General features: G+C 52.4%; 4 protein-coding genes across 4 annotated transcripts; 1 reads left to right on the top strand and 3 right to left on the bottom strand.

Moving 5' to 3' along the window:
• Window positions 1-7,039: 7,039 nt before the first annotated feature.
• CORC01_07276 (uncharacterized protein) lies at window positions 7,040-7,570 on the top strand (the record flags this gene model as incomplete). The annotated part of the gene is made up of 1 exon (XM_022618913.1): window positions 7,040-7,570. One exon carries the CDS (start codon window positions 7,040-7,042, stop codon window positions 7,568-7,570), a length of 531 nt encoding a protein of 176 aa, XP_022474647.1.
• A 413-nt stretch (window positions 7,571-7,983) lies between these two features.
• CORC01_07275 (uncharacterized protein) lies at window positions 7,984-9,415 on the bottom strand (the record flags this gene model as incomplete). The annotated part of the gene is made up of 4 exons (XM_022618912.1): window positions 7,984-8,066; window positions 8,273-8,641; window positions 8,852-9,272; window positions 9,365-9,415. 4 exons carry the CDS (start codon window positions 9,413-9,415, stop codon window positions 7,984-7,986), a joined length of 924 nt encoding a protein of 307 aa, XP_022474646.1.
• A 938-nt stretch (window positions 9,416-10,353) lies between these two features.
• Window positions 10,354-10,689, bottom strand: CORC01_07274 (uncharacterized protein; the record flags this gene model as incomplete). Its single annotated transcript, XM_022618911.1, has 2 exons — window positions 10,354-10,554; window positions 10,615-10,689. The coding sequence occupies 2 exons, from the start codon at window positions 10,687-10,689 to the stop codon at window positions 10,354-10,356; spliced, it is 276 nt and encodes a 91-aa protein (XP_022474645.1).
• Window positions 10,690-13,721: 3,032 nt separating this feature from the next.
• CORC01_07273 (glycosyltransferase family 2) lies at window positions 13,722-15,514 on the bottom strand (the record flags this gene model as incomplete). Its single annotated transcript, XM_022618910.1, has 4 exons — window positions 13,722-13,994; window positions 14,054-14,348; window positions 14,449-15,303; window positions 15,429-15,514. 4 exons carry the CDS (start codon window positions 15,512-15,514, stop codon window positions 13,722-13,724), a joined length of 1,509 nt encoding a protein of 502 aa, XP_022474644.1.
• Between the last annotated feature and the right edge of the window lie 1,944 nt (window positions 15,515-17,458).

Raw genomic sequence — 17,458 nt, 5'->3', positions numbered from 1 at the left:
GGTGGGCTCATCTGGTTTTCCCTTCCATCACTCGTTCCCATCACACACATGACCCTCCACCCGAAGAAGCCTCTCTCACGCCTCGGGCCTTGTGCACCCCGTCCGATCTCTCGGCGAGTGTACGTGTACACGTGTGTGTGTGTTCTCCTATTCGGGCCTTTCGATGACGTGGTGCGTGGAGGTGTGCTGTTTGTTTTCGGATACAAGACAATTCTTTTCCCCTATTCTTTTTCGTATTTGGCGTTTTCTCTTTTCTTACCTTTCGGTTCGGGCGGGGGGACTACTGCTGGCTGGGTGGGTTCCGCTCCGTTCCCGTTTTGCCTTATTTTGTCTCTGGGCCCTCGTGGTTGGAAAAGTTTTACCCAGAGCAGTTGGCTCGCGTGTCGATGAGCCGTGGTGTTTTTTTTTTCTTCCGGATATGGTAAGTTTCTCGGGCGGCGGCGGGGAGAGTCGGAAGTTCCGCAAATGCTTCCGACCCGGGTGTTCGGTGCGGGGGTCGGGGGCTTTGATGTTATCAGCGGAGACGGGGGGAGGACATGGTACCCGGCTGACGGGCCCGTTTCGGGTATCCACTCCACCGGCCCTGAGTCGGAGATTCTGTTCCACGACCAATGTATACCTTATCTGTAGACGTTGGTGGGCGGGCTGTGTATTGCAAACCTTTTTTTTTCCTTCTTTTTTCCTTCTTTTTTTATTCTTTAAATGTTTCGAACTTGTCTTGACGCGCCCATTTTCGCATCTACACCGTAGCTGGCTGGCCACCCATTGGCATTCTAAGCACTGGAATCCGTATCTGAATAGACGAGAATTTGCAAACCTACGAGAGGTTTAACAGGCCACAAGGAACACGTTGGTACGAGATTCGAGTTCGAAGAAAGGTAATCTACGTATGAAATCCTGCTTTGTTGGTTTCTGAAGAGCACTTTTCTCACCGCCATACATCATCTCGAACGAGTTTTGTCAAGCCTAATTCTTTCCGTCTTGACTCCCGGCCGTTCGATGTACCCTATCCAGATCTTGATAAAGATTGATTAAGTCCTTGAGAGGAGCCCATTTATTCTAGTGCAGCGTCCCAGAATTCTTTTTCTTGTGCTCACCTTTGGCTTGACGAGGGGCCGACAGAAGGTGCATTTGTAAAGTCAAAAGTAAAAAAAAAAAAGACGCCTGAGACCTAGGTTGAACCCATCAGTGTTTCACCGTCTAATTGAGCAATAAATCAGTTTTATTGACGCTACTTATGCAAAAGTACATGAATGATCAAAGCCCCCCAAGGGCGAGCATAACACGACGCAACGCGCTCGTGCGATGTGGAAGATGATGCTATGCGCTTCCCATTAGGGAGGGTGTGATACACAATCAGAGGACGCAGATATGATAATCAAGTGCTTGAGATCAACTGTTTCCTCTACAGGCGATCCCACCTCGGGTGCAGGTGAGATATCAAACTCGGTCCAGGAATGCTGGCAACCAATTCCAACACGAGCGATTCGGTACGAAATCGTGCTCGCGGATCGCTTACATGTATCTCTTCAGTTCTATAGGAAGAAGAGCCATGGCATTGGATAGGATCCCGTCTTGGAATAGAGACATGTGCGACCAGAATCTCTCTCAATCTCTCAGCCAGGGTAGGATGCTGTTTTGACGTAGGCCGTTGCCGAGCTTCTTTTCCTCTACTTAGACCTCGAGGCAGATCCTACTGGACACTACCGCCTAGGCAGTAGGAATCCGCCTCCCCCCCTCCCCCTTTGAAGACAAGGCAATGGCAGGCTCACCTTGGAAATGAAAATCGCCAGTGCCTTGTATGACGGTGCTTCTCTGATCTTACCTCCCATTCTAGTAAATACTCGCTGACAAAAACGGACTTCATGAATACTGGTTGAGACTAATCTCACCTGCTTATCGAGTTGAGCTCGAGCGTTGTTCAATGCCCTCAAAACACGCCGTAGACAGCCTTATCGACCCGAAAATAATTCACAGAGGATAGTTGCACCGAGGATGAGCTACCATACTACTGGTATAGAGCAGGTATCGCCTGATCTAGGTTTCAGCAACAACTGCAACCCGGACACGGACAAGACAGCCTCGATGCAATGAAAGACATTTACGCATATTTATATAAGTCAGGCATCTCACGCTTCGGCTTAATGAATGCTGCAAGTGAACTCGGGACCTGGCTCAAGGAGAGGAAAGATGTATAGATCGAGGGCCTGGCGGTATGAGTTCGTTATCGGCTTTGATCACCAAGACTGGACATCGTGCCGATGTGCAAATAATGGGCAAATACGGCCACTTGTACTTCGCAACGGCCATGATATATATGGGCCAAGCAGGTTTTCATTTCAGTAGAAAACATTGTGCTCTTCGCCTGCCGTTGTGCTCTCCGTGAAGCCGCTGACATGTTTGCAGTCGTTTCAACACGTTGGTCGTAATCGGTAAGGCATAGACAGACCTTATCCCAGTTTGTCTCCAAAGTATGCTTCAAGAGGATTCTAGCTAATGACCTTTACCGATTCCGCTTTCTAACGGTCTCATAGCCTCCAGATCTCGCTCCGTCTATAAGGCAATAGCCCGGAATATCTAGAAGACAAATGTACGTCGGCGACTGGATACTTCGCAACAGAGCTGCCCAAGGTGGTATTACAAGATCCAGCTGTCCTACAGCCCTCTTCCAACGACACTTCTCAGCCAGGGTGGGAAAATGATGAAGGTGGTCGTTATCAGAAAGATCTGCGGATGCCAGGATACACAGTAGTAAGGTCCATGTGAAGTAGAAACCCACGCAAGATACACTTCATTACACTAGAGCCAGCCGTTCTAGAGATCCAACGGGGAAATTGTAACAAAACTCACCTCGATAAACATTGTTCGTCAACTACAAGAGCTCGAATGATTCACCCCATTCCACACTCCTCTATTGACCCAACTGAAACAAAGGCGGTTGCTGATTTGGTATTCTGGAGCTCACAAGTGCAAGTCTGGAGAAAGCATCAAAGGCAGATGCCGCCAACCTCTGGCGGTACACCTTCAGTGACGCTCGCTGGGAAGCCGAGAACGAAGTTGGACCTGCGCAGTGAGACGAAAAAGCCCTACCGAGTTACAGTACCAAGCATTGCCATGCAGACATCACAATCGGAGGTATCATAGGAGGCGCTCTAATTACTAGCGGAGTCTACATAACTTATCCCTGGACTTTGCCAGTTGTTGAGACGCTCGAAGAAACCGTGACCCGTGATGTATTTCGCAGTCCTCAACTCAGTCATGTAAACTTTAAGCGCTCATCCCCAAAGCAAAGTTATCTATGCTGTAGCGAATCCGATGGAGATTCAAGTTATCAAGAACCCATGACGACATCTTTCCCACAACGTCTGTGCCCCAAGATCAAAGTCTGCCTAACGCAAGGTCAGTTACCTACTTCGCTCAACATCGATTTGCCGGAAAGGTCCGTACTGTTCTTAACCACCATACCTTGCTCCCGACACTTCAGAGTTCACCACTACACCAAGCTAAGCCACACGGCCCGTCGTCTCGGAAAAGTGCAGGGTCACTGCCAGTCTGATCTGGGCCGGGCGGGTCGACCGATTGACTGGCTGGATTGCCGACTTCTCACTTTTTGCCTTCATCCTTACATATGATCCGATCCATTCATCGCATCCTCTGCAAGTAGTGTCAAGCAGATTCGACACTATATTTCCAAGGACGGGGCCCAGGCGCGCAGGGTCCTTGGTTCATCTCCTCAGTCGTCCCACTTCCGTACCCATTCTTGACATGCGTGGCTGCGTCAAGCATCTGGTGATGCTGATACTCTCCAGGCTCCCGCCAAATCAAAATGCCACAGTCAAACGGCATTGACGCCAAATACCGCCAAAGAGAAGACGGGCGCGAAAGGGGGGGTAAAAGAAGACAAGCCACCGAATGCGAATCGCAAAGCTAAGGTCTATGACGCTAATGCTGAACTCAGGTAAGTCAACAGGAGTGGCGGCCTGTTGAATTTACCTTGCTTCCAGTTGAACGGAGGCCTCGCTACAGTGCCCTCCGAAGCTTCACATGCTTACCTTAGTATCATCGCGCCGCCTATTTAGTCCCCTTGAGACATTTTCGGACTTTTCAACTGCAGTAATGCGGCCATCTTTCCGACGCGGTCCAGCGTTTGAACCAAAGCTGGGAGAGACTGGATGACTGGCTGGGTGATTTCTCCGTGATCTCGGGCCTCCTGCAGCCCCGAGGCAGCCACGAAGCCAAAGTTTTGAGAGATTATCAAAGCTATTGGTGTGCTATACGCTGAAGCTCACGCGTGGTTCTCAAGCTAGCATCTCCACTTGGTTGCCTTGGCCTGATTTTCCAAACGCCAATCGATTGAGCTTTCGAGAGGTGAGTTTCGTGGAAGAGGGGAAATGAGAATTGTAAAAGACGCTCGACCAGTCGATGCTGGTATCCGTGAAAAAGAAGAAAAGAAAAAGAACAGAAAGCATGTGAGAGATCGACAGCGGCTCGAATCTCACTCACACTCACCAGAAGACGATCGTTCCCCACGTTCCAGCCCCATCACCAGCCAGATCCCTTCCCCGCGTGGATGAGGACCCCCCCGTTGCAACCGCCATCCAACTTCCCAATCGTACTCGGCCTTCGTTCCTAATTCGTCCATCGCGAAACTCTATCTTTCTTCTTTCCATTCCCATGTAACCACCGCACATGTCAAAAGTATTTCGATGCTAGACGGAAATAGCCAAACGCCTGTGTCTTCGTTAATTCGCTTGGGTTGTATCGCCTACAGAAGCGCGGCCGTCGCATCGAAGAAATGCATATACCACCGCGTCGTCTTAGCCCCTAGGTACCGTTGAGGATGAGGGTCCCAGAGTTTACTCTACTTGTTTGCCCCTTGTTAACCAAGCCACCGAACAGGAAATACCGTGGTGACCAGTTGTCCAGAGAAAGACACGCTCGTGATGTAGCAGCACCTGTTGAATGCGGCGGCCACATCATGGGCCCATAGTCGCAGTGCATAACTACCGGCAATCCAGCCTCTCGCAACCATCCACTTCGCCGATACAAACAACGTTTCCAAGCATATATGTCCTTCTTGCTATCCATAATGGTTAGATCAGGTTGTGAGACCGTCAGCATGCGACTCCAAATATGAGCCACGAGGCATAGTCCATGGCCGTCTTATCTCTGCTTTGTTCAAATTAGTCAGAGGCCGTATTGAGCCCAAGATGTAGCCCGAAACCTCAATCATTGCCTTCACTTGCGTGCCAACGGTTACGAGAAAAGAAGCACCTGCGCACCCGTTGCCCTCCACACTGTCAGGCCATACATCTCACCAAGCCTGGTCGCCATCCCTTGTCACCTCCGCTGGTGGGCCGCAGGTGGACACTCGGAGGTCCCTAGAGTCGTTGCTGCAAGAAATCCTGCATCATGTACGCCCAGACAGGCCTTGCCTGACAATCTGGCTTATTTGCAAGCTCGCAGCGTACAGCCACGCAGCCTCCTCTTCTCCATCGTTGAGAGACGGCAAGACATGACCTCGTCTTTCAAGATTCGACGACCAACCTCACCACTCCACTTCCTTGGAGGTGGTGGGGGAGGGGTTATGTGTGTGTGTGTGTGTGTGTGTGATGTGCGCGCGTTTTCATCGGGTGATAGGTTCACGCCCAATGGCTTTGGGGCTGGGTACGACGGCCGGGGCGTGGATCCATCCGCTTGGACGCACTGGCAGGGTCCTGTCAGTCCCGCAGCCTGCTCTTCCTTTTGGTCAATTCTTCAGCACAGGTTGATTCCGCCCTGCTCGGCGAGGCCTCGGCCGGTCCTTGACGCCAGTTGTGGCTCCTCTGGGGTGTGTTTGTTTCAACAATCCCTCATCCCCGTTCCCTGATGGTGCGGAAGTGACAGAGTTCATGTTCATGACCCATTTGTTTGGCTTCATTTAACCCCTCAAGGGGGGGGGATATAAGCGGCGGACGCCGCAGCCGCGATGGAAAACCCGCACCGGGCCGGATTATCGCTCGCTCGGACCGCGCTGGGGATATGCCATGAACGCTGATGATCTTGGTCGTTCTCATGATAACACAAATCCATTATATCCAAGCTGAGGCGTTGTAGGCTGTGCGAAACGGGGCCAACTCCATTCGGCCCCGATTTGCCAGCAGATGTTACAATAGAAAACCAATTGTGGATATGGTTGTAGAATGGGTGTGAGGGTTCGGCATGGGCCTCGGATTCATGTCCATTTGCATTGAGGCTCCCGTCGAGAAATTGGTGACCGTTGACCAAATAAAGCGTGGTTGTGTGTGGGGGCCGAAAACAAAGTGTGACAGCATCCTTCGCAGTGGAATGGAAGGCCATGTTCAATTTGCAACTGGATCAGGTCGATGGTCGTATCTGTAGACTTTTTCTGTGCCAATCCGTCCATTAGTCGCTTGCTGGTTTGATAAGGTTGGTGGGTTGATGACCAACTCAACAACTTCCGTGTCCAATTAGCAGCCCGTAGCCGATGATAGTTGTCGCACACTCGAGGATGGGATGCGGCAACCTTGGTGTCTGACACTGCCTGCTGATTCCCGGGGCATTCCCTGAATTAGACCACGAAGAGTACATGCCCAGTACCGCGCTTGTACCTCGAAGAGGCCGGTGTCAAAAGCCTATTCATTGGTGGCATCGGTCCTGGGCAAACCCTCCGTAAAACGGATCCTTTTCCTCTTCTTTCTCAGTGTAGCGTGTGGATAACGATGGCGCCCTTTTTCTGCAGCTAGTGACCAAGACACTCGAATAGGCTGAACCAACGGGTCAAGACATCCACCAGCTGCGCCGCTTGGCGCATTTCTCTTGGCTTTGATTGCTTTCGTACGTGATATCATCTTTCTCAACGAGGAGGCCCATTACTACGGCGTGAAGTGATGACGGGACTCTGAATCGCAATGCGCTTTCTATGTGGTCGAGACGGACCAAACAGTGTATTGCTGATGCTCACTGGACAAGATTGGACGATTTCGCCATTGCATTTTGGCATGTCATTGTACAATTGGCAAAGCACCCTTGCGGCGACATGAAATTCTTCAACGGCTCGCGAAGACCAAAGATGATTGTGTGGATCAAGGGATCGCTGATGACCTCTAAAGGGTTGGATTGCCTTTGCCATTGTTGGTTCCAAGCCTCTCGAACCTGCATGATAGTGCGCGCTGAGGTTACAGCGAACCATGAAGAGCTAGTAGGCTCCCCCTCATGGGCCGGGATATTTTCGAGATGGAGCTCTGTCAATTCCCTTATTTTCTTGGTTGACGTGTCTCTTATTCTCCATAAAATCATGGTGGACCGTGGACAGGCAGGCACATGGGTTTATTCTAGTGTACGACCCCACCCCCCCTGGTCGCTGAGGAAGAGCTGGCCCGGTCGATGTCGTGATGGAATGATGCTATCATGCGGGGTCGACTGGGCACGGAGGGGAAAGCCCACCAGCAAGTCTCCGGTCACCCCCTCCTCCAAAGCAGGCCTTTCGAATCGACGCGAGGGCGGGAAGATCGTGAGCCTGTACATCCGGGCTTGCGATGGACAAAGTTTGCGGAGAGCAGATTGCTGACAGGCAGGTGTGGCATAGTGCTGTGCACTACAGACGCGATACGCGGCCTGGATCGCACGAGGTGCTTCCCCGGCGGATCTCGGGCTACGAACATGAACGATTGCGATGCATCTTGACATCAATCATTGCTGCGCAGCCGCGGATCCATTGTCTCAGGACGAGCCCTAGCAACGAATACGGAACATAGGTTCCTTCTGAACGATGCCGCCTTTATTCCCATGTCATTTCAAGTCCAGGCCCCATGGAGCGTATCTGTAGCAAGAGAGCATATCCGTACAGTTCCTCAGAAATGATGATTTGTAGAGCACTACTAAGCACGCCCGTATCCGTACTTTGGTAGAGTATCCGTAAGTCTCCATCTACGTATCGGCAAGACGGGATAGACGGGCGGCGCGAAGACGACGCTGACCCACTTAGCCAGATCGACTCCGCCGAGCTTCAGCCATGATCAGCCTCTCTACTCTGGGCGTGCGGAGGATCGAGACGAGAGCCAGGGCTAGGGTTTTTTGTTCGCGAGATGTCCGTAGTGCGCATCCTTGTTTACTGTGCTGGGCTTGAAGATGATACCCCCGTGTGGCTACTTGTACGAGCGCAATAGTGACGCCCTTGGAGAGGAGGACATTCCTTTCCGAATATGGCTTCCTGATATGGTAGGGCTGCGAGATGTTTTGAGGCACCGAAACGTTGTCGAGGTGAGATGACGTGAAAGCAAGTTGTTCTCGGTACGGACGGGCCATTTTGGTTGAGTTGGCGAGATCTTTGCATTAGGCTTTGACGGCCTGCCGGCCAGGGTTAGTAATATTGCAATCTCGTAAATGCAGAGCGTCGCTGCTCGTCCACGCTCAATCAGTCTGCCACCGTCCCGAGGCGAAGAAGGACTTCCCGAGTATACCGTATGATGGCTATGTAGTGGTCCACTTTGTGTAGGCTCAGACGGAGCAGAGCCTCCCTTCTGCTGAGAGGTCCTTAGACCGGGAAGCAGCGGTCGTTGTTCTGGATACTTGGACGGTTCAAAGACCGAGTTGTTAGCGGCAGCGGAGGATGGCCGTGATGTGCACTGAGGCCTTGGTCCTAGTTGTGGAAAGAGATGTATCTAGCGTTATGGTGTATCGCAGTCCCCGGCGAGGACAAGTTGTGTGGGAGCGGAAGCCAAATTGATGTGGAACCGAGGGCGGGAATGGGAAGGGCGATGAGAATGAAGGGCTTTGCTGGTTGGCCGCGTCTGCCACCCCTCTGTTTTCTGGCAAGCCGCAAGCCGCAAGCCGCAAAAGAAGTGATAACCCTGGCTGGCATGGGTGTTGCAGACGCAGGTCCGACGAGAAGCGGATAAGCGCACTGGCGAGCAGGGGAGGGTTACATTGAGAAAGACCCATGTCGTCTTGGTCGTCGACTCCTGGTCCGTGTCGCTGACCCAAACGGGGATATGCACGAGAGGAGAGGAGAAGGGAAGAGACTGGATTGCAGCGCCGCAGCGGGCAGTAGCTACAAAGAGGAGAAGGGAGGCACAAGATGACATGATGTGATGGCGAGAGTTCGAGTTGTGTCGGCGAGGAGAAAGCTGAGATGTGACTGCCAGTGGAGAGGGAATTACGAGTTCCGGCTTGCCTGAAGTGCCTGGAGGTTTGCATATTGCAGATGAGCCGATGTTGCCATGTTGGAACTGTGGCTGCGACTGCGACTGCGACTGCATGTCCGTCTGGCTCTGTCTGTGCGAAGACGGGAGGCCAAAATGTCTGTGGTTATTTTGTCTTTGAGATGAAATCTTCGGATACAGTGCGGCCCTGCCTGGCTTACCTTAGCCGCTGGGGTCCGTTGGCGTTCGCGTTCGTTGGTTGTCACGTCCATTGTGGGCGAGAACAGACGAGCGCCAAGACTGACACAAGAACGGTACTTGCCCGTTCTGTAAAGGTACCGCGGCCGCCTGTGCGTCGAGGAAACTTCAAGTATCTTTTCTGTGTCTCTAGTTCCCTCCCAATTCCCTCCCCCGGCCTTGACCAAGTACCTAGGTAAGCTCCCCTGCCCGTCCCACCAGAGCTGTCTTCGACTGCTTCAAGGCACGAAAGTACATGTTTACAACCCCTAGCCTCCAATGGCGGTTGTTCTTCATCGGAACCACATTCAGCAAGTGCCCGTTCTCTCGGATGATGGCAGGCCTGTTGCGTACCCATCCATGATCTAGTACCTTACGGATAAGGCAGGACCACCTCGTGGAACTTGGGGAGGTACCTCAACGCCCGTACCGTTCGCCGTTCGTTGTCTGGCAGGAGCCACTGGACGGACTGCTTCCATTGTTGCTGCTCTGGCCACGCACCCACGCTACCTACCTACAGACTACCTTAGTGTACTGTATAGTCCGAGGGCCTCGATCGCCTCGGGCATCTTAGGTTGGAATCCACCTCAGCACGGATATCCACACCCCAAAAAAAACATCCACCCACTGGGTCTGCTATTTTACAACTCCCGAGCAACGCAACTTGGACACTATGACTACCACAGTATGTACGGATAAAGACGAGAAGCGACCCTTGCGACCTCGTCATCGACGACCAAATCGCACCCATGGCCCATAAGTTATAACACAACGCCAGTGCAGACCATGGCAGGTCAACGGCCGTGCGCATTTGAGGTGTGGTCCCATCCAACCTCGACCGTCGCCGTCGCCGTCGCCGTCTGCCTGCTCGCCCCTTCCATGCCATGCCAAGCATGCTTGGTACAATGCTCCGGCAGCTTATCATCGCACGTTCATTTCCTCTTTCTGCCATTTAACCAAGGAAAGAATGACACTAATGCCACCAAACTAGCAAGGCCGTCCCATCATCCCCGTCCTCGTCTTCGTCCTCGGTCTCAGGTCGTAGGTCGTAGAACCATAACGGCAAGCCGTCTCCATCGAATCCATCGAATCCATGCTCTCGCTTTCCCTCGCGCTGTCGGCGTTTGTTCTTTGCCAACGCAAGCCAGTTCGCCCGGTCTTGCTCCGTCGTCGACTGGCATATTCAACAGATCCAACCAAAATCGCCTTCTCTCGCCTATTCGACTTTTCATACCAGGTCGTGCACGACTTTAAACTCGCCGTATTCCCGCTGCTTTTCCCGCGGACGCTTGGTCGCCGGCATACCCATTGCGTCTTGACTCATGCCGTCGCATTGGCTCGTTCCCAATCACCTCACGCTGGAGTGTGTGGCACCATTAGTTGGAGAAGAGCACTTGAAGGACCAACAACAGTCGCCAGCACTGAAATCTTTTTACAGGAATTTTCTTCTCACGCTTCTCACGAAGCAACGTACCAAGTCATTCGCCAGAGCCAATTCTTAGCTGCCATTGGCCCTCTGTCGCATGTTGTCATTTCTCACTCTTGACGACGGATTTACCTCTGGCGAATTCCGGCATGATTCAAGGTGTTGCAGATATTGCAGACAGTTCCAATCCACTCACCAAATGCACTCGAGGCCTAGAACTATTTCATTGGCAGAATCTATGCATGTCTCTGGACGTAACTCTCGCGGTGCGACTACAATTGCTACTTACACGACTCACAATAGCGATGCATGGATGGAAACTGCCCGAGCCAACTTCGCGCAACATTTCTCAGTCCACCAAATTGACCCACAAGATTTCTGGCATCTGTAACAACTTACAAGTTCCATTGGCTTCTGTGGTCATTCGGCGTATTGAGATACAGTCAGATCCGAACGACACTAGCGAGTGCTTCCTCTCATCCTCCCCACAGTATCCTTAGTTTCCCCTCTTCCGATCTCGTGCAGGTCCAAAAGCCTCAAATCACGCGTGTCATGTCGTGATTCTCTGCGTCTGCGTCTCCTGGCCCCCATCTCGGCGTGCGGATGTCTGGCAGGCATATACTACTTCACGACCCTTATAAGAGGAGTCGAGAATAACGTTTCCCAAAAATCCCATTCACTACGGAACAGATTGAGATTTGGACGATTTCTTACCTATGTCATCAGCAAGCCTCTTTTCGTCCACCTGCAGCAATGACAAGGCCAGGGGTCTGAGGGTGAGGGAGGGGGAGGGGCTGCCTGGCAGGCCTCGTGTCAAGCATCGGAACACCAAGTGGGCTGCTCGATAACGTAAACAAGGACGCAGAACAAGATCGCAGAATAAGATCCCCAACCCATCGGAAAGGCTGTCAAACTGCACTTCTCGACCTCGCAGTTCGAGTCCGGGCGCTCTAGTTGGGTGCCAAAGCGGTCGTGCTCACCCATCCACCCATCCATCCGTCACAGCTAGACCTCCTGCCCGGAGAAGCGACTGGCAAGCGTCGGATCTTTTCTTCGATGACCAGTGATCAATGTATGTGTGCTCTGAATACCATTCGACCTCTTGCTTCTGAAAGTCCATCTTTGATCTGGGAACTCTGGTCCTGGCGGCTTTTTACGTACCCTCAAAACATCACCTGCCTCGTTGCCCCCGTTGGGTGTGGGGTGCTCGATAATCTTAGTTTGGTCTGCTAGCCACCCTAATCTAGCCAAGTCTCGAACCATTCGATGGACTAGTAGGGATGGAGGGGTGTAGGGTTCGACTGATGATGGTGGGTGTGAGATCTCATTCTTCAAGGCAACCACCACCTCGACCACCCAAAAGTGGTCGCACGTACTCCGTCTCACGAGGCAAGTCGTCCGAGCCAGTCCGGAGTGAGTCAAGATGGGGGCATCTGACGAAGCAGCCAAATGCCACTGGAGAGCACATGGACGATGTCCAAGGCTCTCGAGATATGCAGGAGAACACCACCACTACCACATCATGTAAGACAGTACCACACACCACTCTACCATGGTAGGGAGGCGCATGAACATGGCACAGCCTCTCACCAATCTCGAAATTCGATTGTTCAAAGGGAAAGAAGAGCCCATCAAGGCCAGGCCAGGCCTTTCCAGCCGGAGAATTAGTGAAAAGACAGTCATTCGCATACCTTGGCCCTGCCGTGTAACCGGGGGCCAATATCGTGGGGTCCGTCCTGATGAGAAGACACACACATCCACGCGCACACACACAGTATCGCATGTCAGATATCGCGGGTTTCCCGGAAACCGTTTATTGGGGGCCAACACCGTGGCGGGATACGAGACTACGCGTCAAATCACCCTGCCGTGTAACGAATGCCACCAGCCTTACCTCCCCCCCTCCCCCCCTGGCGTGCGCTGTGCTTGCTGCTCGTTTCTTCTTCCTGGGACCCTCCGATCCAACTACTCGATCCCCCAGTTTGTCAAGATGCAGGGACGTTGTATTCCCATTGGCTCGGTAGCCTTTTCTTTTTCCTACTCGTGCTTATTCTGCTGAAGAAAGATATGCAGCTGTCCGACATCACGCATCGCATCATAAACCACTAGCCATTAGTGGAGCGTACTTCACAAATGTCACCCATCTCATCAGCCTCGCGCTTTTCTCCGGGAAACTTGCTTTCTTTTCTTCAGTCTATGGAAAGCTGTGTCTCTTGCTCTGAGTGGAAAGAAGATGGAATAATGGTAGAGACCAACTGTCTAATGCTTTGCTCTTCTGTATCTCTGTGCCTCCCGACCTCCCATGTCTCGCAATGCATTGAATAGAATGCCTCCGATGAAGATCAAAGCTGCATACCCCCCTATGCCTGCCGCACGATGTACCTTTCCCGCCTACTATTCTTCGTCTCTGGAAAAATAGGAGAGGAAAGAAGAAACCACAAGACAAATCCTCCGCCATCGCCGTTTTTGGGTGTTGTTGATAAGGAAAAGAAAAAGAGACCAATGACTGAGAAAATCCAGGGAGGAAATTTTATCCCTGAAGCAGATAACCAATCCACCCTTCCCTGCTCTCCATGCTGATGGTTTTGATGCCGTTGATGATTATACTCTTGACACGCACATGTTTTTTTTGCTGTGCGGTGGTTCCGTTTCCCGTATTCGATTGTTCGTGGATTCATCGTAAAGAGAAAAGAACAACAAAACTTTTCCCCGCTCCAAAATCCTTTTTGGTCGGTGATTTTTGTTTTCCGGAAAGAGATGAAAGAAGATAGGAAGGGTGACGATGAACCCTCCTTCGCTTTCGACTTTCGGGAAAGAAGATAAAAGAAAGCCACCCAAGCCAGAGTCCCGTTTCACCTCTGGCAAATCAATTTGTTGCAAATTCATAATTCGTAAAACTCGTGGTCGCTCAGAATTTAGTCCGAGGGATGCTCCAAGAGCGAAAAGGTGACGTGAGGAGCCTTGATGTCCTTGGCGGGGAAGGTGTTCATCCGGACAGTCTGGGGTCGGCGCGTCTCATTGGCCGGGCGGTGCCAATCAGAGACCTTCTCGGTCATCTGACGCTCGAAGCGGTAGCGGACGAGGTCCTGGCCACCAGGGGGCGTGGTCAGACTCATGGCTCGCTTGGGACGAGGAGTCAGACGGATGTCGTCGTTGGTGTCACCATCGGCTCTGCTGCCCCAGGAAGTCTGTTTCCACGAATTTAGTCCGGTTGATCTCGAGTAACGTGCGAGGAGAAGCCACTTACCATCTTGAGTGTAGACAAAGCATAAAGCTTGATGATGCCATGGGCGTAGCCGAAGAGGATAGAGACAGGCAGGAAGAGAATGTCGCTAGGGTTGCGGCGGAACAGGTTCACGAGCTTGACGACCTTGGTGAAGCCGAAGACGAAGATGATCTGAGCCCAGAGGGCCTGACGACGGCTCTCAGTGTCCCAATCAGCAGTACCCTTCCACAGAGCGAAGATGATGAGAGGGTCGAAGAGGAAAGCCAGGGAAGTGAAGGTCGCGATGTGAAGTGCGTAAGTGCACCAAGGCTGTTGACTGTAACCATCATGGGTCAGTATCCTGTGCTATGCGGCAGAGCAGCAACGGTGTCACCGGGCAGGTGGAAGGAACCGCAAGCAAATGTGTTTGGACTTACGTGAAAACGTATTTCTCGCGAATAAGACTGGTCCAGTTACTGCGCCAGTTACTGCGAGCCCAACGGGAGCACTGGTAGAGGAACTTGGTGCTATTCTCCAGGGTAGTCTCGAGCTCGCACTCCTTCTCGTACTGGATCCATGTCTTCCACTGGTGGCTGACGAGCCAGCGGGTGACGAAGTTGTCATCGTCGGCATTGAGGATGTACTTGCCCCACTTCTCGGTCTTGAAGCCCTCAAGGAAGTCGTGGCTGGAGAGGATCTCGGATCGGTAGGCACCGGTTCTGCCAGACATGCAGGAAGTACCGCCATCGATGTTGTGGGTGGCCGAGATCTCGAAATTGCGTCTCTCAATGTAAGCAGCGCCGAGCCAGTTAAAGATGCGAGTGGACAGCGGACCTTCCCAGACGCGCTTAACTCTCTGGCAAGTGCCGACGCCGCCAATCTTGGGGTCTTCGAAGGGGGCAAGGATCCAGGGCATCATGGTAGAGGGCCAAGTGACATCATCGTCGGCCATGATGGTGAGCTTGGTGGTGACCTTGGGCAATGCCTCGCAGACCTGAAGACGCTTGTTGGCAATGGGAGTAGAGTAAACCTGAACGTTGGGGTGAGGAAGGCTGCGGGCGAGCTTCTCGAGGGCGGCGTGCTTCTCGATTGTAGTGACGAGCATCAGAACGTGGGGGTTGCAGGCAATGATGCTGAGCAGAGAAGGACGAAGCTCTTCAAAAGCGTTGTGGATCGTGGGGATTATGACAGTCACATCATCAGCAGTGAAAGTCGGCTTGGCGGGAATGGGCATGGATTTGTAGAACCAGTGGCTGACGCAGTTGCCGAGGAGACGAAGGTAACGATGAAGCCTGCCAAGTAAGGTTAGATTTACGAGATATTTCCCCTCCTCCCCCCAAAAAAGAAAATCAAGACCAAGTATTGCTACAGCGGCAGCGATAGAAGGTGATTGGTTCTGTGGGAAGAAGTAACCTACCAAAGGGTCACGAAGAGGTACATCCAGGCAGTGGGAGACCAGCCAAAGCCGAGGTTCGGCAAGAAGAGATTCATGATGTCGGCCATCGTGGAAAGCTTCCTGCGACTTGGATGTGGGCGTGTGTGTGTTTCTGAGGTGGTTCAGAAGAGGCTGTGAGAGAGGTATTGGGAGGAATTGGAAGGAAACCCCAACAAAGCCGCAATGGAAGGGGTTGTGGGTGAGGATGGTGAGGAGAGGAAGAGGTTGGGAGAAGGAGTTGGTTGGTTGTTGTCTTCTGGTCTGGAGAAATTTCTCTCAAAAGGTCCGAAGTTGGCAGGAGGTCCAGGCCTTGAGCGTGCCTTCCTTCTCAGAATCTCGTCTTGGTGAATTTGAGAGTCGAGTCCCGTGACTTTTTATTATTGCACTTTGGTGACTTTGTCTGTTGGCGCATTCAGATGAAATAGTCCACTTTTTGATTCCGACTGATGTGTAAAGCGTTTGCTGAGGTGAGGCAACCTGAGAACTTCCGGCAGTTTCAAGATGGTGCTCAAGGTGAAGTGGATGTGGGAAATCTAGATGGTGTATCCAATTTGCTCTGTTTCTTACGAGGTATCACGCTCGTAGTTCAAGAGTAGTGTCTGGGAAATGTCTGTCGAGAATCCCGGGTGAGGGGATGGGGGCTTGCTCGATCTTTGTGTCGTCGTGCAGCTTCCGAAGCCCTTTTCTCGCTCTTTCCTCGAGTCTCTTCTTCCTTTCTGTCTAGAAGGACCCTAACGATCGAGGTAGTAGATCCGACTGGCAGAGTGTCTCGTCTGCGTCCGTCGTTGGAGGTGGTATCAAAGCAAAGAATGACACGGGCAAGACGGAGGAACAACACCCAAGCCGCGTGTATGGGATGCTGGAAGCAGGGAGGGGGTTCGAGAAGGGGTCAAACAAAGTATTATACAGAGATGAAATATGGCAATGGGAACTCAAACCATTGCGCGGACCAATTGGTCTTTTAAAAAACAACAATGACCCGGGGAGAAGACGTGGTGATGAGGTCGTCCGAGGAGAGTAGGTCATCCTGGGGCGAGGGACAAGGATATATACGTAGCCAGATGTGGTGGAGGGTTGGCAGGCATGCATGGGTTGTTTAGTTTAGAGATGCGCCCATGCATGGGCACGGTAATGGTGGCTCCATCCAAACAAGGCATATGAGTACTGGATAGGTATGGATGGATGTGTCTAATATGTGGTAATGGATGTACAGACTGTCGACTGGACTTGTCTAAGATTGTGGTGCAAGAAGGCAAGTCGATGGGTCTTGGAGGTACTTCGTCTAGACTGGCACCTACTCGCGGCCTGCTTTCTTAGATACACCACACACTCTCTCTCCTCTCTCACAGATGGACATGCATCACGTTCGTCTGTGAGGGTTTTGGGGCAGACGAGGGGACGACGACGAGGGGAGGGGTGTGCGGCGGTTGTATCGGGGTTGGGAGGATGAAGGGGAGGGGCGTGGTGGTGGATGGGTGTGCAAGGGCGTGTGTGCCAGTTCCATTGCAGAAAAAAAGAGAGAGGCAAAGAGGCGTTCAATCGGGAGACCCCGGCCAGGGTTCCCAGAGTACGAGAGAGGTACTTGCGCGTACTTGGAGGGGAAGAGTCCACAACCGCAGCCCAAGTATCTTTTCCTCCCCTCTCTTTACTACCTTACACAGTACTATGAAGTGTATGGGTGAGGGTGAGTGCGCGTGTGTCTGTCTCTGGTGCAGCCACTTTGCCTGCCTCCCAGCTGCGTCTGCCGCCGCCGCTACTGCTGCAACTACTACGTCTTCGTCTGCTGCTGCCTCCTGTCTCCAACACTGGCTGGATTGACGACCGGCTCGGCATGGGCTGGGGCCCTTGTGGGTACAAACGGGGTCCAGAGGTTGGCTTTTGTGGCACCGTGTTGGGACGACGCTTCTTTAGCAAGCATCCAGATAGCCTGCAGCGGGCAGGCAATCGCCTTCCCACAAACGCATCGCACCGATTGGCATCAGCACTTGCGAAGAGTAGTGCTGCGATGTTCT

The sequence above is a fragment of the Colletotrichum orchidophilum genome (genome assembly GCF_001831195.1).
Source record: "Colletotrichum orchidophilum strain IMI 309357 chromosome Unknown Scaffold_57.1, whole genome shotgun sequence".
NCBI classification, from domain to species: Eukaryota; Fungi; Ascomycota; class Sordariomycetes; order Glomerellales; family Glomerellaceae; genus Colletotrichum; species Colletotrichum orchidophilum.
This window is presented reverse-complemented; position numbering and strand designations above follow the sequence as displayed.